This window comes from Macrosteles quadrilineatus, unplaced genomic scaffold (assembly GCF_028750875.1).
Source record: "Macrosteles quadrilineatus isolate MER2022 unplaced genomic scaffold, UCM_ALF_1.0 Scaffold_5__1_contigs__length_97177068, whole genome shotgun sequence".
In the NCBI taxonomy this organism is placed as follows: domain Eukaryota; kingdom Metazoa; phylum Arthropoda; class Insecta; order Hemiptera; family Cicadellidae; genus Macrosteles; species Macrosteles quadrilineatus.
In genome coordinates, this window is record NW_026542598.1 from 48,393,554 (window position 1) to 48,414,911 (window position 21,358).

Here is a 21,358-nt window from a genome sequence, read left to right on the forward strand (position 1 = left end):
AATAAAAGAAAAAATATACAAATAAAATGTATCTTAGTTGAGGGAAAAACAAGTAAGTCTATCACTATGCAACACAGTTCACATGCCTTTACAATTCCTAACTTTACATTGCATGCATTGTGCACAATAAATCAGCTGTTGTATGCATACTTCATGATAGGCATGCATACTTCACCAGTGAATGTGATGTTTATAAGAAGTTCATATAGTTCCTACTGTTGAGGTCATGATTTACTGCCAAAGTATAGGCTACATTTAGATTTGTATTAAACAAGCAAAACATTAATCTTGTTACTTGTATATAACAGAGCAGTTGACGTTTCAATGAAATGGTAAAATTTATAGCTATTAGATTGAATTTGAACGAAGTTGACTTAATTTAGTTACATAGTGTGTTACTGTAAATTATTGTTTTTTGTCGTTGTCTAAACATAGCATTTTTTTTAACCGATTGACCAATTTATTATATATTTTTTATAAAGTCATTATGTTTGAAAATGATTAACATTGCTATAATTTTAAATACTGATTTCCAAAGATAACGTGACTAAGGATAAAAAAATTTTGACACCATCACACTGTGAGAGAAGTTAAACTTTTTGTTTGAAGGTCAGTTTTTTGGTGATGGTATAAGTTCCAAGTTTATGTTATTTAAGGTACTATTGGGAACATTTTCCATCACAGAAAAGAAATTTGAGGACTTTTCGGGGTCTAGAATCTGATCCCATCCTAAGGAGAGAAAGTACTAAATAATAACATCATTAGGTTTGCTTGGATTTGTGTACTATCCACTATCTTACTCATAATTTTTATCTATCTAACAATTTTATATTTATTTATTTTCGGTATAACATAATCTAATTTTTGGCCATACAAATCTTGATAATACCATTCAACAATATTCGTTATCTTCAAAATAAAAATCCCTTCTGTACGCATAGAGATGGGATGCTTACCAAGTATGATACTGGGTATGACTCTCAATTTTGATTCCGTAGTCCACTTCTGGTGCAGCATCGACAGTAGTGGTGAGGTGTTAGGATGGGGCCCAGGATTGGAGGATTCAGGAGGCGTGGCTAGTACCCATCCTCCCATACTGCTCCACTGTACACACCAGATCATCTCCTGACTACCATAGCTGCTAGAATCCTGCCCATCTGCCCATCTACTCACCGGTGTCATTTGTGTTTCTTATACAAGTGGATTTTTTTGTCTAATCATATCTCTGACTAGATAACAGTTTATCATCGATCAACCATTCTTATGATTTTTGTCATAGCATGGCCACCAATCGTTAAAAATTATTGCTAAATTAGGGTAAAATATAGGTACTGCATTTCCATTATAAGTTCATTTAGCATTATCTGCCCATCCACACTTTTGCAGCAGTGAATAATTACCAGTGAATGATACACTCTCGAGTTAATAGGCATTCGTGTTTCTTATACTATTTAAGTAGATTACCTTTCTCATACTATTTTGACTATCGTCGTATATCACCTATGCATAAAAACATCTGCCTTGCCAGCAAATGTTAAAAATATTTTTTTTTTAAGTGGTGAACATACTAAATGTGATTTTCTTAGCTAAAATACTTCAAAACATGGTCTTGAGTGTTTCATATAATCTCATATAACATACTCATATAACCCTTTCATATAACATACTCTTAGTTATTAAACAAATTTAAAATGTTCAAATACAAAAAATTAACAGAGTATTAATATAAGTTATTGCTGGTAAGCATCCTTACTGAATTAAGGATCACCAAACGAAGTTTATATACAGTACATACTCAAGTCCGGTGAGCAATTTCGCTTGGAACACATCATGACTAACCGCAAACCATTTAAGATTTTATCAATCTTAGCTGCATTAACAAAACATCATAATTATTGATTGGGTTTTTATTATTTAGTATTTATTACATGACAGGCAAACTTAGTGACTGAAGTCATATTAATCCAAATGAGATGAATGTATTTAATATCATATCATATACAAAACTGCTTGTAGCGAAAAATAATTATTTTGAAAGAAAGAATTGCAGTATATTTATGGGGAACAATAAAATCATAAACTAAATTTTTTATTAATGTGTCACCGTAACCGTTCTATATTTAATTCTATTACCTATTAGCTCATTACCTATATACCTATTACCTATATTCTATGGTATATACTATGGTATATTCTATGGTGGTTATATGCATACTTCACCAGTGAATGTGATGTTTATAAGAAGTTCATAAGTTACAAGAATCTCTGAAAATAATGGTCTAAAATCTGTCTTCTAAAATCTATAAAGTAATCAAAATATGGATGTTTCCACTATACTCAACCCCATATTTAGACCCCTTTTTATTCTCTGCGGCACACCGCACGCTGCTGCGTTCGGCCATGTTAGCGTTTAAAATGGATAGGCGATGACCAAACAAAAATATATGACTTTTATTTGTCAACTGTATTTGACAAGAAAATATAGAACACATTATTTTTCTAATATAATAGCAAGTGTTAATAATTTAAAACTAATTTCAAATTATGGACACATATTTATTACTAAGAGCAGAAAAACAGTAACATTTAATGGAGATGTGAGGTCCTAAATAAAACATTGCCTGAAGTGTCGCAGTATATATTTTCGTTAATATATTACAAGTACAAATACAAAGGTGTGATAAACCGTTCTTTGTACAAACAAACAACCATTTCGACAACTCGCATCACACAGACAGGGTCAAAAGGTGGGAAATTTGTAAAAACATGTAATACATGTGAAATGCCATTTCATGGTTGTCTTACAAAGACAAACTATTCTAAACAAATATATTTTCCTCTGCTTTAGGTTCTTAATTTTGAAACCTTAAATAATACAATAGCGATAGTTTGGTTCAAATAATTCCAAATAAAATCGTTTTTAAAGCGCAATTTCTCACAAATAATTTTTTCGTCAACATTTAACCCTGCTCACAAATGTACATCACAAATATTTTACGTAAAACTCAATTTGTAGGAATATTTACATCAGCTAAGTAGTTTACGATATAACCACATTAAGTTAAGTCACTCCCTTACGATTGCTTCTACGTCCCGTATTTAATCTTTGTTACAAAATAAAACAAATAACAAGAAATATCAAACAAAGATAAAAATAACAAAAGGGTACATAGTTTTGTGCTCATAGCGTAAATTGTGAAAGGACAATTAGTTATACTATTCTTAATTAGAGTTTTTACTCTAGTTTATAATTTTGAGAAGCACTGAAGGTACTTAGTTTAACTAAAGGACGTACTTTCTCGAGTACTTATATGCGTATTTTACAATCGTATTTACATAATATCAGAAGTGCGATGAATCTATTATTCGATTTGCGAATGTTTAGTTTCTATCGATGTCAATAAATAAGTTAAATGTTTACATCAGTCCTACCAGGCTAGGGCAACTTATGTACAAACTAAAGTACAACTTTACACATTACCTCCATTACGGTAGGTAATTACGAGCAAATTGTAGCCTAAATATAGCGATTGCTTACTAACTAGTTTTTGATGTCTCAGACACTGAGAGCTGTACCGTAGTCAGTCATTGGGAGACATTGGAAATGATTTATTTATTTATTAGCAAAATAAGTGGCAAATTAGATTATTTTAGTTTGCATTCTCTAACGTTGTACTGTATACCAAATTTAAAAAATGACAAATGTATGAAACTATATATAAATATTCAATTCAAGAGTGTCAACTAGTTTTAAGAACTTTTTTCATGCATTAGATACTTGATTTAATCGACTGTCCTACCGGTATGATGTGTCAGGGCTGTAACAGTTTGTAACAGGGCACGGCAACCTGTTACTTTATGGCCTAGTTGCATAGTCTGAGTAACCTATTTCTTAATAACACGACTGAGTAACAGCGTAGCAATAACATGTAATGTTTGTGGCACAACTACATCTCAGTCCTCTTTGTTGGTGGCGCCACTATTTATTTCTCTAGCAGCTCGGTTGGATAGCCAATGTAACCTGTTACTTAGCAACTGCATAGTCACAGTAACCAGTTAGTAAGTTGCGCTCCAGCCAGGAGTGCGTGTTCGCCGTGTAACCGTCAGTAGGCGCGCCGAGCGTGATTTAGACCTTGCGCACGACGGCATAAACAAAGCGGCAATATTTGTGCACTAAGTGACATTATTTACGGGACACCCTGTGCACGCAGTGTCCGCCTCCGCGGCAAGTGCATGGCTACACAGTTACTAGACGTTGACTTCCGCAACACCTCATTATGCTGCGGCCACCAACACGACCTAATTTTTATGCTATTTAAGATTTTAAACAAATTTCTTTATGTTAGCGTTAAGTAAAATGTTTTTATAAGTATTGGATTTTAGAGCATGAGTTAGTTCAAATGACTATTTTTTTTTATATAGAGTACCAAGGCAACGTAAAGACGTAGTTATTATAAATTCACATTGTTATGGCAATTTCTAATTTTACAACCGAAGCTCTGTTGCATATTTAATTGGAAAGAACAATGGAAACATTTCAAGATGATATCCGCCAACGTTATAATAGTACCGCTAACAAGAATTAGGTTTTAACGGTTTCCTCATGAAATAAACGTGAACATTTCCATGGGGCAAAAACACACAATAATAATAAAAAATAAAAAATAAATAAAAATAACAAGATGTCCTGTGCATTTCCATTTTCGTGATGTACAATAACCATACGTCTTACCGCTTATACTTTTCTTCAAACAAAGAAAACACTGTCGACACTCTTGAATGAATCATTTACTATTGGTTGTAAAATAACGTAATTAAAATTTGTTGTGGACATTAATGATATTGTAGTAAAATTGCAGGTTGTAAGCTTTGCCTTAAACTCCACACTTATCTTGGAGTATACCATCTTAGACTATGAAAAGTAGTAGTAGACATCCCATTTCCATGTACCAGTTGTAGCTAGTTTTACAAATAAAATGAATGTTTCTAATTATACATACTGAGCTATTTGGGATTTTCCGTATCCAAACAAAGATTTGAACTACACCAATCTAAAGGGACAAATCAATGTAAACTAGCATTTTGATCACATAAATTATCTTAATATCAACATTTACAAAGAAAATATAATTTTGATATTTGCTTTGTCGTGATGTTCCAGTGAGCTGAAAACCTACTGCGTCTGTTTTAGGACTATGTCCACTTGTGAGCGCCTCATATGTCTTCAACTCCGAATGGGATGTCTACACTAGTATCTAAGGTCAATGTTACAGTTTAGTCTAATCATTACACAATATCTCGTAAACAATCACTCTGTTTGTCCATTCACTAGGAGCTGCACTCTAGCGGCGACGGACTCAGGTAATGCTGTGGACTGCCGTGGGGCGGTAGATGGTACGCCGCCTCCAACGCCGCCCCCGAGCCGTCCCCACACTTGTCTCCGGACTTGCCGCCTCCAGACTCCTGTTTCAACATCATCCGACGCCACTTGGCCCGCGCGTTCTGGAACCACACCTGCGAACAACGACGTGGATGAGTAAACCAGAAGACATTGTGGTGCTTGGATGAGGAACTAATCAGTGGTGCCTCCAGAAATATAATATCAGTGTAATATAAACTATGAGAAGGGGAATACTAAAATTAAAAATACTAGGCAAAGTTCTCCTATAGGGAAATCTATTTTCAACCGTCTATAGGATACATCCTGAAATAAATTAACAATGCAATAAACCAAGATTCTTGTATTTTTTACTCTGAGGTTTAGATCAAGATAAACTTTTCATGACAATTCTGTCCCTTTTTATGTGGTTTAGGTCAATGGTAATGGTCCTCATTATGTGGTTTATGCGAACGTAAAGATTTATTTTTTGTGGTTTAGGAAAAATAAATGTCAATACTTTCAAGAAGAGTTACTTCCTTTTATCTGTCGTTTTAGTCAAGATTTTCAAGATCAACGTTATGAAAATGTAAGCTCGTTGTAAGATTGTAAATTCACGATAACTTGTAAATAAAAATTAATTTTAGTCCACAAAAAGCAGAACAAAAAGAACGCGACGACTTTTTCTCCGTTCGGCCTAGAGTTTCAAGCACGATCTCCGCCCGTGTCGATTCGGATCACGACTTATCATCGTGACCTCAGACCCTGATGATCCCAAATGACTCCAAACAGATCCTAATAATATGACGAGCGCTACGATTTGTAACCGTTTATAACTTTGAAATTAACCTATAACCGTTGTGCTTTGAGGATATTATCGATGCGTTTGATTATAAACAAATAAACACCGAATAGTAAATGTTTACGAATTCAAGCAGTAGTTGTAATCAGGAACTATATTTCTGCAATATTTAATCAAAAATACAAGTAATAGACCTACTTTAGAGTATAATACAACATGTTAAAGTGATATTGGTACTTATTTTTTGACTGTGTGATTTTTCCAAAGGTAAAACTTTATACAAATTGCAAAAGACATGATTGTTTTCCACACGTTTCAGAAATACCAGAAAAATTAAAAAAAATTAATAGTCATGATAAGTGTCAAGCTAATCAAGCTAAAGAAGATATATTGTTAGAGGTGTGTACGTGTGAAAGAGAGCTTAAAACTATACAATTTTCTTTTTGGACACAATTGATTATTGTAAGATTTATCAGTAATTGATCACAAAAAGTGACTCATTGATCTCACTCTAAATTTAGTGGTAATTTGTCATAATTTTGAACAAATAAACTATCGAGGAGTATGGGGAGGTAAGATAACCTAAATAAATCATCCAAAAAGGCGGTTGTTGAACATGTTAAAATACTCAACACTCATGTTCCTAACGATAGGCCTAATGTGAATCCAAAAACATTGCACCAAAAAAGCTAAATCCGTGTTAATTATTCGCCCTATTTATTTTACGACGCGAACATCAAAGTGGAAGTGTCGCGGTCGACAAATCATAGAAACAAAACTGGTGCTAAGGTGTGTAATAAGCGACATTTGATAAACGACGCGCGCATAATGAGCGGGGAGGCGCGAGGAGCGATTAGGCGCATCTAGGCATCCCAACGTCTGTAGCGGCGTCTGTAGTGTATAGTGGCAGCGGCTCGGCGCAAATTAGCAGCAAAGGCGACGCGGTGTCGTCCATCTTGTGACGGAATTATCATTGTTGAATAATGACGAAAAACGCGCGAGCCAACGCCGGTTATGAGCGATGAGCCGGCGATGCCAAGCGCGTGGAAAATAGTGCAACATCCGCTTTGTTGGTAGGATTCTATAGTTTCCGGTGTGGAGATGAAGTGGAAAATGTGCTCTTGGGAAGATTTATTTACATCAAAGAAAATATGGGACTGTTTGTTGGTGTTTTGGTAAACAGTCAATCCAATCGGCAAGAAACAAAATTTTAGAACGCAGTTTTATTTGCGAACGTTTCTGTATTACAGTCTCAAAATTAGATCAAATGCCTGACTTTTGACTGGTTGTATTAGTACAGGAAAAATACTGTATGAACAAAATAGTTCAGAGATGAAACTTTGGTTGGTCCTCGGTTAAACCCGTCCATACGATCAACACGAAATTTGTGGGGCATCTTTCTGTATCTAAAGTTGTCTGTCATAAAAATTGACTTAACTTTTAGTTGGTCATTACACCTCGGGCCTTTAAAGTTACCTTGCCTAGCAGATAGAATTATTTTATTAATTGGTTTGTAAGAAACAACGAGAAAATCAATGTTTGCTCTATTTACTTGTTGTTACGCACTAATAAACTTAAACTTTTTCTGCTAATCTGTAGATTAATGCTAAATATTAATCTTACGAGCAGGGTGGATTGTAGATAGTTTAAAATTTAATTTTTGGGTGGATTTATAATTTTAATCGGGTTTTATGTTTGAAAACCCTCTTAACTAAACCACGAAAACACTTTTTTAAAGTTTATAAATACAAAATATACGCACGAAAAAATTTGTTCAAAGTAAATTTTAGCCAATAAAAATTTGGTCCCAAATAGTTTACTAAATTCTTGCTACACTTTCGAAAACCTACTTTAAATGTTTAAAGGGCAGGTTTAAAGAGCTACTCTGAAGTAAGCCCTCTCGACCACTCTACTCTCCACTCTGCTGGGTCATTCTCTGTGTGAACGTAGACCGCACAATACCAGACATTAATTACTACATTCCAGCCTTGGCATTATCAGGACTCACCCTACATGTGTAATTACAGACGTGTTAATTGCCTGAGTAATTGTGTGAATTACCTTTATTTCAATCGATACCGTGTCATCAGTGCGCTATGGGTTTGAGTGTTCGTTATAGAATGTAAGTTTTAATTGAGACATGAAAGAGTAGTAGCATTGACTTTGGTGGGAGTATATTTTAATTAAGGAGTATGTGTAATCATTGGTAATGAGTTTATTGATGTTTCATATACCATTGACTTTGTATACTAGACTACTAGTGTCCATTTCTAAAATATGAAGCAAGAGTCAATGTGAAAATGTAGCTTATCTTGATCAAATATGAGTAAACTATCGAATTGTGGTTCTGTAATTAATTAAACTAAATGTTTGCGTCGGTGTATAGGCCTACTCCACCACAACAATGACCAGTTATTTTCATTTCGTATTTGACCACGTATTTCTGTAGTATTTTGTCCTCTACCACGTGTTTAGAGACTACACCAACGGCTTAAAGATTTTGCTTTATTTGCAACATGTTGTGTTTGAAGGTTTTACTCTCCGACTGGTTTACAGCAAAAAGTACGATGCTAGCTCCCAAAAGCATTGATCCAATAAGAAGCACTTATCCCAAATTAATCCGACTCAGATTTCCCAAAAGCAGCCCCTCCTGGCATACGCTCACGCACACACACATGCGTTCAATCCATCACAAGTCGGAAGGAACTTGCCCCTTCATCTCTGAAGCGAACCAGAAGTGTTTTATTCCGAGGTTCAGCAATTAGGGAGAGAAATGCCCCGATCTCAACCGAGCCTGGTTCAATTCGGCAATGTTGACAGATATAGAACCTTCTCCCCTTTACCCCCTCCCCCTCCTACCCACAATTTGACTGAATTAGTCTACAGCTTCTATCATGTGGTGAGTGAGGTTAGGTTTGACTCTTTGGACGGGTGGGTATTTTCGTTCTTTGATTTGACTCATAAAAGGTCGCCGGTTGATTCTGGGAAGTCAGAGGTTTGTGGTGGTTCAAAACTGGATCTAGCCAACCTTGATCATTTAGATTTTCAGAATTGGTCTTGGCTAAACAGTAGATCTTTGTCAGCAACAAAGCTACATCATCTCGCTTCATTCTACGGTATTTTTACTTTGCTTCTTATCTTATATATTAAAAAAATTTGGTTTTTCTTTTCCGAGTTCGTTTGGCTCTTCTACCCGACCGATTTTCATGATTGAGGTCTCAAATTGAAGGTATGCACGCTCAGATTTGCCATCAAGCATCGGCATATATTTATCTATAATCCTACTCGGCTTATACGTAAAAGAAATTTGCTCCCCATGTTATTCTTATGGGAGTTAAATTTGGTTTATCTTTGCCGAGTTCGATTGGCTCTTCTACCCGACCGATTGTCATGATTGAGGTCTCAAATTGAAGGTATGCACGCACAGATTTGCCATCAAGCATCGGAATATAGTTATCTATAATACTACTCGGCTTATACGTAAAAGAAATTTGCTCCCCATGTTATTCTTATGGGTGTTAAATTTGGTTTATCTTTGCCGAGTTCGATTGGCTCTTCTACCTGACCGATTTTCATGATTGAGGTTTAAAATTAAAGGTATGCACGCACAGATTTGCCATCAAGCATCGGGATATATTTATCTATAATCCTACTCGGCTTATAAGTAAAAGAAATTTGCTCCCCATGTTATTCTTATGGGAGTTAAATTTGGTTTATCTTTGCCGAGTTCGATTGGCTCTTCTACCCGACCGATTTTCATGATTGAGGTCTCAAATTGAAGTTATGCACGCACAGATTTGCCATCAAGCATCGGCATAAATGTATCTATAATCCCACGTGGATTATACGTAAACGAAATTTGTTCCCCATGTATTTCTTATGGGAGTTAAATTTGGGATTTTTTTGCCGAGTTCGTTTGGCTCTTCTACCCGACCGATTTTCATGATTGAGGTCTCGAATTGAAGGTATGCACGCACAGATTTTCCATCAAGCATCGGCAAATATTTATCTATAACCCCACTTGGTTTATACGTAAAAAAAATTTCCTCTCCATGTATTTCGTATAGAAGTTAAATTTTGTTTCTCTTTTCCGAGTTCGTTTGGCTCTTCTAACCGACCGATTTTCAAGATTGAGGTCTCAAATTGAGGGTATGTACGCACAGATGTCCCATCAAGCATTGGAATATATGTAGCTACAGTCCAAACCCGGATTATACGTAAAATAAATTTGCTCTATTGGTAGTTAAATTTAGTTTTTCATTTCCCAGTTCGTTTGGCTCTTCTACTCGACCAATTTTCATGGTTGAATTTTCAAATTGAAGTTATGCATGTCCAGATTTCACAACAAGCATCGGTTTAAGATACAATATACAAAATAAAAAAAAAATAAAAAATACAAGGTTAAACCCGTCGAAATCAACTGTTGAGGTAATTCTATTTTGGAACCATTTGGTTTGTTTGTGATTCAGCACTATGCCAATCTTAATAATCATAATTAATTACACAAATGATGCCGGAATTTTACCGAAGGTTCTTATATGAAAATAAATAGGATAACGTAATTAGAATTGAGTATAGATATCAACTTTCGTTTTTTCGTTTCGTTTAGTTTTTTGTTTTGTTTTTGTCTAAATAATCTACTTTTATTTGGGCTATCGGTATAATATCGGGCTATACTTTTATTCGGGCGGAGGGTATGTTGAGTTGAGCTGACTCTGAACTTTAGTTTCAAAACATTTTCCAATAGATGATGACAGTGAACTATTGCAATTCCCTATTGAATTCCTCAACAGCCTTGAGATGACTGATTTGCCTTCTCACAAATTAGTCTTAAAGGAAGGTGCCATTGTGATGTTATTAAGAAATTTAAACTACACAGCAGGTCTTCTAAACGGAACAAGACTTATTGTCAAGAAAATGTATGAAAACAGTTTAGAAATCATAACTGGCACAAATATTGGACCACGTGCACTATTACCCCGCATTGATCTCTCTCCATCAGATTCTACAGTACCATTTTCTTTCAAACGAAGACAATTCCCCATAAAGGTTGCGTTCTGCATGACCATCAACAAGGCGCAGGGCCAAACGATTGATCGAGTTGGTGTGTACTTGCCTGAACCAGTATTTAGTCACGGTCAGTTGTACGTCGCCTTATCGAGAGGAAAATCTTTCTATACTGTAAAAGTAGAAACTAAATCAAAAGGTGGACGAACAGCAAACATTGTTCGGAAGGAAGTATTATAAAAGTCGTAATATTAATAAAGATTACCAGATGGAGGGAACTACACCTGAGAATATGCGTACATGCAATTCTACCGACAGAGATGTCTATTTTACAAGAAATATTGTTGTTAATAAAACATTCTTAATAAAGCCTCATTCACGCTGTGTTACATATGAGTTAACAAATGTACGTGCTTTCTCTGTAGGTGCTTTTAGGAAGTGTGTGGATATTGTTCTGGATTAATTGATTTTCAAAACGGAATAAAATACATCGGGACGATTTTCTCTGTGTTATATGGAATGTGTTATACTTTAATTTGGTCATAAGGCGAAATTAATCCAGCAGCCCTATAAGAGTTTAATTAAAATTGTACCGCCCTTATTAAGTTTAGTATTTTATTTTTTTATTATTAATTTCGATGCTGCGGAGCAGCACGGGTCATCTAGTTCAGTTTAAAATACCCAAGTTGGTGTCCGTTGCTATCTCACAGTAACAATAATAATAATAATAATGTTCATGAAAATATTCTTTAATGAATATTTTTCTAAATCTTAATCTTCAACAATTGCTACGAACAGAGATAGTTTTGAAGGGTGAGACATAGCTATTCTCAAGCGTGGCTTGGACATTCTAATTACAAGCAAGGATGAAGTTCTAGGGAACAATATCCTAGTGGTAAAATCAAAATTGCATTTCTATACCATACATCGCTACACATACACCTATCGTAAAGTGAACTTTCCATCGTGTTGTTAAAATTTTCACCAGTTTTAAACTTAAAAGGAAAATTAAGCAACCGTTGGACACTGTACCGCAGTATAATACCGTTTTATATCATACTCCGATCGTAGTATCAAAAGTCGAATTTCAGTAGTGCTGTCTTCCATATAGGAGGCTCATTTTACTATAATTGTTTTAAAACGAAAACTCGCCTGGTGGTGAAATGGCTGGTTCTAAAAACTGGGATGTCTACTTCAGCATGTTAAAATAATGATACTCGTACAACTACATGTAAGTAATACTCGGAAGTTCTTTGCATCAATCCTATAACATTCGCTCCAAGCTCTTGAATTACATGAACCAGAAATTAAGTTTCATTAACGTTCCACCACTAGCTCAGTGGTTACGAGTAGTTGCCAAACATTATTTTGATTTTTGCAGTCAGTCTACAGATTTGGTACTATTATAAATAAACGACAGCGATAAATTTAAAGCGAATTTAACTCCGCTAGAAGGCGGGAGACAGAGGTTGGTAGTGACAGCCAAGATAAAACCAAACATCGTTATCATATTTTTTTCTGAAACGTGGTACTAAAAAGAGAATAACCATGGCGGTATACTTAATCTATATGGCGAAACCCAATGGGTTACACTTGATTTAAATAACACCGACATTATAAGGCTAAGTACTTTACGGTGAAAATGAGTGAAGTACAGTATGTATGTTGATTGAATTAGATGAAAGTTTTGAAACTGACTAAGATCAGCTTATCCTAGGCAGAACCATTTGAAAAATGATCACGAAAAGCTGGGTTTTGATCATCAATACATCAACGCTATCAGGATGTATTCTACTTTACATTGCGTGTAAAAAATGTGTATATTTGCTTCAGTCGTGAAAAGTAAAAGATAGGCCTACATTTAAGCCATCACAGAACAAAGCAATGTCCAATAATTTTGTTTGAAGAATACTGAATTCAAGTTTAAAATCCAACATTTACTTTTCACCATTTCAAACACTCAAAATAAAAACCCGTCCCACTTCGTCACACATTTTTGCTTACAATGTATCAAATATCTCAATCTCCAATTAGTTGTTTCAAGCAGCTCTATAAAACCGGCGGTGACAAATATAACGGTCTTTTTACTGGACGTAAGTCCTAATGTATTATTCAATTGCAAGATGCGCGCTCGTCCGCCATTGGAACAGCTGATGCAGTTACAGGTTAGCCACCTTCAACAGGTGATTGCGCAAAAACTCGCAGTTGGCCATACTGGAATTCCTCTTTTGTTTTTACGCGCTCCGAAATAAAATTCAATTATTTGTTCTTCCCAGAATCGGTCTGTTCGGATAATTTGTCGCCTTTATTGATGACATCTGCAGGACCTGGGAACAGGTGGTGTTGGAAATGTGGAACACTGCGTTTGGTTTGTTTTTTGTTTTAATCTACTGCAAATTTGTAAATGTTCAAATATAGTCTTGGCTCTGGTTTTTAATAAATCTATTGTTCAGTAAAACTTTGAAAACGATTATGCTACTACTATCTCATCAAAAAACTTCTAACAGTATTTTTTGTTCAGGGCCGTTGCCGCTAATGACACATTTTGAAAACAAAACTAGTATTTAACTGAAGCCCTAAATATTTTTAAATAGACAAAACATCTGAATTCCTTAAATTTGTAGTATAAGCTGTTTTAAATAACCATATCCTATTATCTATATCACTATTAGTCTACAAACAGGTATATCATCAATTTCTAAATAGGCCATACAGTATATCAAAGCTATACAACGATATACTCTGAGTACATGCCAGTAATGTTGTAAAGAATCTATATCATATACGCTTTAAAGACTTCATTAGAAGCTTTTCACTAAAAGAGTATATTTTAAACTGAATCTGAATATGAATGCAGGTTGAGTTAGGTGTGTTAAATTCCTTGTGTACCTTTACTATTGACTAAGATAAGTTTTTGTTGGCCAGGATCATTGTTCAACTACAATCCCATGCACTGTATTTCCATTACACAAGAGTGTTTACACCATCAAAGATCCGTCTATTCAGTACAGCACAATGCAAGTACGACGTAGACAACAGGTCGATAGGAGCTCGCGAAACTCCATCAGCCCGGCAGAATTTAATAGTCTAGGATAAGAAGGTAAACAAAGGGCAAAGGAAAAGGTTTCGTTCCGCGCCGGTGAAATTAATTCTTGACGAGTCGTTAAGAAATAAAAATACGAAGAAAAAGCGGGAACGCGGCGCGCACCTCTGTGATGGCGGACGACAAATGGAGCACCGGCCGTTGAAATATTAATTATGTGCTTTGAGACGACAGAAAAACGCCACGGAGATCTGGAGCGCACAAACGCTAGCTCCTCGTTTTTCTCCCGGCGATTTCCTTTTTTTCCCGGAGGATACACGACATTCCCTCCATAATACAAGCGACCATCCGCATTCTCCGAGGGCCAGATCAATGGAGGACGGTTGTCGCGATGGCAGGATGATGGCGGCTCCGACTCAAGTGGTGAAGACTGCTACTGCTCTGCAGTGAGGGAAGATTTATCGTGTTTGATAACTCAGTTAATACCGAAACCCCACATAGGCTGACGTTAACCGAAACCCCCGGTCTGTGAGACCCCATTTGAAAAATAATGGACCCCGCTTAGAAAGAGTTTTAAAACGTTCAAGCATTTAGTCATGTATGGCGAAGGAAAAATTTTTGATTTTAAAGCTTTTAATAAGTGTTATTGCCTAAAAAAATTTAAATAGTAACTATATAGGCTACACAATTTACCTCACTCCATTAGCCTACTCTCCTTTTTCACGTATCTGGTTGAAAATTGAAATACGTCACTGTCTCAATGCAGCTAAGTAATGATAAATTATAATGATGAAAAGCAACTCCTTTGAATGAATTGAAATAAGTGTTGTAGTTTATTTCATTTTAAATTTGAATAGATAAAAAACCAAATCCGTCGGTACCTGTACAGATCTATTTCATCATAAACACACCGACAATGAACTAATTTTCTGTATATGAATAGTTGGAGGTATACTTATTAGGAACAGGTGAAAGCTATAATGGCTATCGGCGTTGAAGACATCACCACCGGTTATGCAAAGACGAAAATCCCGACAGTTTATTTATTTAGGAAAGTTATCTAAACAAAACAAACCTACGCGATGTAAATAATCGATTATAAGTAAACATCCTGATGGACGTCAAGGAACACGGCGAAGATGGGGAAGTAAACTTCTACTTTCCCTGACCTTGGAGGCGGTAGACGGAAGGTGTCGGGACTACTGGTGGCTCAGTAAATTTTCCACAAACAACACAGAAATATTGCAAAGCAAACTCACGAGCACCAGAATTTTCTTCAGGAAAGACTTTAATCCCCCTAGTTTCGCATTGTTCACTTTATCAGCATCCGTCACTTCTGAAAATATGATGTTGATGGCTTGGCTTCTGTTATGAGGCTTCCTTAGGTGTGAGAAGCAAGACTGACTTAGTGTTCCTGCTTCGACTTATACTAGGCCTACCTCAGCTGAAATTCCTTTTTACGTTCCTGGCAGCAAAAGATCCAGAGACAGTTTCTCAAGGACTCGTCGCTCTTCAAATCATGGGCACAATGCGCCGGATCACGACTGTTAGTAAAACTTTGTCATACGAGATTGGCATCTTTAACTGTTGTGCCTCCAAAATTAAGAAGGTATAGTTTCCACTCAAATTCATTTGAAAACTTAAGATCGGCTAAATGCATCGCTAAGTTATCAATTTTTAAATATTTTCCTATTAGTGCTTTTTTCTACTCCTTTTGGCATATCTCAAAAGTTGCATCGCCACGTCTGAGGCAATATTTTCAGTCACTTTTCATGACCCTATTCATGGTTTCCTATGCTTAACAGATTTTAAAATCTTTTTATTAGTCTTAGAACACACAACATAGGATTTTTGTGAACCTAGGTGGACCGAAAATAGAGAATGAAGCCAGAACTCACCTGTAGTACCCTCTTAGGCAAACCCGTCTTCTGCGAGAGCTGCTTCAGGTCCTTGGCGTCGGGGTTGTGGTTGATGGCGAAGTATGACTTCATCGTCCTCAGCTGATGGTGTTTGAAGGACGTCCTCATCCTCTTTGTCCTCTGGTGGTGACTTCCGTTGGCGCCCATCCCCGGAGTCCCTGGGCCGAATGCCACGTCGAGGTAGGCTTCTGCGTTCAAGTCTGAAAAAAAGAAGTAGATGAAGATTTCGGAAAGTCAAAAGTTGTGAAAAGACTTAAATTGTTGCGTTGAAGAAACTATTGAGTTTTTTTTAGATTTTTTGTATGGATCTTCTTAGGGCAAGAGCGTCGATATACAACACAGGATTATTAGAGGGAAACAGGAATTGTAAGATTTATTTTTCTTATCGTGATCCAGAAGAACAACGTCATCACAAAGGTAGGGAATTTACCCTGATACATACCTATTCACATTTACCAAAGTATGGCGAAATTACAGATTTGTAACGAAAAAAACTATTAAAATATTTAAAAAATACCATCAGTATACGGTAAACTAAAACGGTAACTGGTATACAGTATACGGTAACCTAAAAATACCCCAATATTTTTACTATTAAAATAAAATACAGTATAACTCATAACACTGTTACATTTTTTATACATTTATTTTAAATTATTATAAAACTCAAAGTAATCGTGTTAGTATGCTACAGACTACAGTACAGTACTAAAACTAGCTAAAAACCTGTAGCAAGACACTATCAATGTTAAATCATCCACAACAATTGATCTAAGTTTTATGAAAATAATCAATCAAAACCAGCTCAGACGGGGATTGGTTGTTGACACACCCTGTATAGCGTACAGCGGGCCAATCAAGGCGTAAGCGGCTTGTACTGACAGTAGCCAATTAATTTACCCAAATCTGACATGGAAGTGATTGCGCTGTAATCTGATTGTGTTTTTAGACACCCTTGCGCGGATTACCAAAGTAATCCCCAGGTAGCCTAATCAAGTGTACTTGCCTGCTACCGCACCCCCTGAATATCCCCCCCTCACCCCCTTATAACGCCGATGTTTCACAATATCAAACACTGATCTGATTAACGTTTGTCGTAACATGAAGCATAGTAGGGATAAACAGTTGGAGTATCTGTTGTAGACTCACAAGCATCGATAGAGATTATCATTCGATGCGATTTGACAAACAATCGAACAATCGACTAGGCAACGGGTTCGTCCTGGTTTTGGTTTACAGTCAAGTATTAAACAAGTTACACGATCGCAACACATTTTCCCATTCATATGTTTAATAATGTCATTCCTTTTTATTAAAACGTTTTTATTAGGTCGCTTTCTTGTCCGCTACAAATTTTGCAACCGATTTTATACTAACTTCCCGATGAGCTAGGGACTTGAAACTTGAAACATATCTCACAAATGGAAGACAATGCAATATTATACAATTTAATTTTCATATTTCCCTTGGGCTACGCCCCATGGGCTTGTTTTTATTAAATCGATTTCTTGCAAATTTTGATACTTCCTGATGAGCTAGAGACTTGAAATTTGAAACATAGCTCACAAATGGATGACATTGCAATATTATATCATTTAATTTTCATATTTCCTTTCGGGCTACGCCCCATGGGCTTGTTTTTATTAGCTCGCTTTCCTACAAATTTTGATATCAATTTTAAACGATGTTCCCTATAAGCTAGAGACTTGAAATTTGAAACATAGCTCACAAATGCATGACAATGCAATATTATATCATTTAATTTTCATATTTCCCTTGGGCTATGCCCCATGGGCTTCCAAATTTTTCATGTTTACATTTTGAAAGGATGTAAATATATCAACTAATTTAAGTCAGCTGTAAATACTTAAATTTTGACAGTTCGAAGAGCAGAGGTTAAGAGGTACAGGTTATGCTCCCAAGAGATTCTTTATACAAACAAACATGTCAAAATAAAGATAAACAATCTGATTGCAGGTATCAAGGTGTTTGTAAATAATGTCAATTTTTGTTTATTTAGTATTCTATAAAGTAAACAATAAATATTTCGAGTGAATGCATTGCAGAGAAGTACTATATTTCAGAAACATTGCGATTAAATAGATTGATATATTTATAGTTAGTAGGTAGGCCATACATGCAATCCAATACATAATTATATGCAAAGAAACTCAAATAAACCTTAGATTTCCCACATGCCTCTGTCTTAATCTGATATAGATGCTTGAAATAGATTTAACATGCACACACATTAAAACTAAAAAGTATAAAATAATTTATAAATAAAAAACTTTTTTAAACAAAACGTTTTTAAACGCCCTAAAAAGTAGAAAATAATTTACAAATAATTTATAAATATGTTGAGAGAGTATAAGTACTTGTACGATTTAAAACGAAAAACGTTGGGTGCATGCAATTAATTGATAATAATACATTAGTTCAGTAGGTGAAGGTAATTGTAAACTATCTATTGCATGCACCCCACGTTTTTCGTTTTAAATCGTACAAGTATTTATACTCTCCCAATATATTTATAAATTATTTGTAAATTATTTTCTACTTTTTAGGGCGTTTAAAAACGTTTTGTTTAAAAAAGTTTTTTATTTATAAATTATTTTCATTCATACAACACTGTAAAATAGGGCCATCTATTTTTGGGGGTGGGGGGGGGGTTGAATTACCCACACTTTTATTCAAAGAATTACAATTAGATTAAATGTTTGCATTGTTGCAATATTACCTACTGTTGTTTACCAACAGCGCTCAGCTCAAGTACAGCACAGTCAATTGACAACATCGAAACCTTCAGAGGTAGAACTAAACAGATTATTCATTGACATAAACATAAATTAATTTTCATAAACAATTCTATAATATAGATTTAGATTAGATAGTTTGGATGACTACTATCGTTGAATTTTATTTTTGAAAAGTTTGTATTTTGTTTGAATAGTTATTGTGGAAATGATTTAGATCTAATCTGATTTTAATTGCAAAATCAAAATATTTTTATCCATCAAATTTTCAGCATTATTTGAATGGATAGTTTAGGGGGGGGGGGAGTGTTTCGTAACGTTGTGATGTGAACGGGTTATCAGTTGATAAGGTGACCCTCGCAGGATGTCTGGCAGCTGATAACGAATCTCACTCTTTCTCTCTCTTTTCATGTAGACCTAACTCACAAGAACGTGGCACCGGTATGATGACAGCTGATCGACCATTAATTACGATATATGACGAGGTCAATAAGAAAACCAATGATCGAAATCGAATGATATATCAAAAACTGTTTAATAAATTCGTCTTGTTACTAACGTCGAACTCTTATTAGAAATCATCCTCAATTGAATTCCAACGACTATAGCTAAGTTCAAATTCTACACCGTTTGGGATTGGACCGGCAACCTTCAGGAGTAATCGCCTCCAACTCCAACCATTCGGCTACCCAGACAATTTTAATATGACCATCATATATAACCTTTTTTACATGAGTGCAAACATATGTAAATAGCTTATATGACGTGTGTATGTTGGTGTGTAAAGCGCGCCCACACATGGCAGGTTATGTTATTGTCTACACACGCTGTATATCAGACACAGACAGACCTTTATAGTCAGTAAATCACATCTTCTTTAAATAGCCGCAGGATTATAAGCAATAACACAACGACAGGTCGGCCGAACGCGAAATATTGGCTCTCAGACTATATATCAACAGCCGGTGCGGGTGAAAAATATATATCAAACTGGCTGGAAGGAATCCATGTGTGAACGGAAATCGGACGATATAATATTCGAGTGTTGTTCTATTAGTTTTTAGAATGAGAATTTGAATTTTTTTCTCAGTACAATGAGTAGCCTATATTCAATCAATCAATCAAAAGTAAAGACTTGGGTGGTTGTTGTAAGGTAAATATGAGTGAAAAAAGAAGTGTGGATACTCTGTGGAGCTTGGTTTCAAAAATAACAAAATTTTCAATTTAAAACCACTTTTTAAAATAATAATTTCAATAAGCCTAATAAAGAGCTATATAATTTGTGGGTTTGATTGTAAGGTCGGTTATGAACAATTCATCAGATAATTCTGATAAGACATGTGACAGCTATGTCTAGTAACATAGACCCGGTTATTTATAAAAATATAAACAGTAAAATAAAACACGATTTTGTAGTTCAAGCATGAGCTAAGAAATCAATAATCCTCCTTATAAATAATTTGTGAGTTATTAAAAAAGATCCTACTTAGAATCTCACTGCTGTTTTCAAAAGGTACAAATATTCCCAAAAATTAAAAAAAAACAGGTTCCTTATCATTTTAATATTTTTTTAGCAATGTCAAAACAATCAATAGCAGTAATCTAAACAGGAAATAGTTACAGACTGTTCACAAAATCGACCTGGTGATATTTCATGTATTTTAGGCGAGTTCTTTAACCTCCTAGTTAGTTACCCAGCAATATTTATAAATATTTCTGTGGTCAGCGTACACAGAGGAGGGATATATAAGTGACCTTGGCGGTGACTGACAGTATTGTTATTAGTGACTCAGCCAAGGACGTTATAATCACGTGACTAAGGAGTCATCCGACTTACAACAGCCTAGGAACTGATAACAGCGGCCTGTCCTGCATTGGCTCCTGCTTAAAGGATTGTTTAAAAAAGTAATAATGCGTCTGTTACAATTACCTCAAACATCGTTATTGCTCTCGGTTTTGTATAAATGTTGAAGATAGTATATAAAAATATGACTAATAACACTTGAAACATTTATTTACACTTATACTGCTGACTTGTTAAATGGTTAAAACAAAAGATGGTAAGTGGTGATCGATTTCGATTGGGGTATCCAATCAATATCAGACCCAATAGGCGAATCTTATTGATCATCCACCATCTTTATTATCATCATCACCAGACTGTCTAATGGGCCTGATGATGATGGGAGTGTCCAAACGAAATCGATCAACACTTATAATATTTTATATGTATTTACCGTCTTGTGACTCAAACAGTTAAGGTGTAAATATATGTTTCATGTGTTATCACTTGAAATTCTGTGTACTATTATTACATTATTTTTTTAAATGATAAATTCTTGATTTCGCATCAATAAGCAATTCTCACTAAGCAACAATTATTTAGTGTGGTTCCTACTTAATCATCTAACTTTTAATTGAAATATTTTATAAACTAACAAATAAACACCCAAC

General features: G+C 35.3%; 1 protein-coding gene across 2 annotated transcripts in view; it reads right to left on the reverse strand.

Moving 5' to 3' along the window:
* Positions 1-2,622: 2,622 nt before the first annotated feature.
* LOC128994556 (LIM/homeobox protein Lhx9-like) overlaps positions 2,623-21,358 on the reverse strand; it is an 82,442-nt gene continuing 63,706 nt past the window's right edge. For both annotated transcript variants that reach the window (XM_054419181.1, XM_054419180.1), the window contains exons 5-6: positions 16,128-16,348; positions 2,623-5,514 (exon numbers count right to left, since the gene is read on the reverse strand). In XM_054419181.1, coding sequence (XP_054275156.1) covers positions 5,329-5,514; positions 16,128-16,348 — 407 coding nt within the window. In that variant the 3' untranslated portion in view covers positions 2,623-5,328. The remainder of the gene's footprint in view (positions 5,515-16,127; positions 16,349-21,358) is intronic.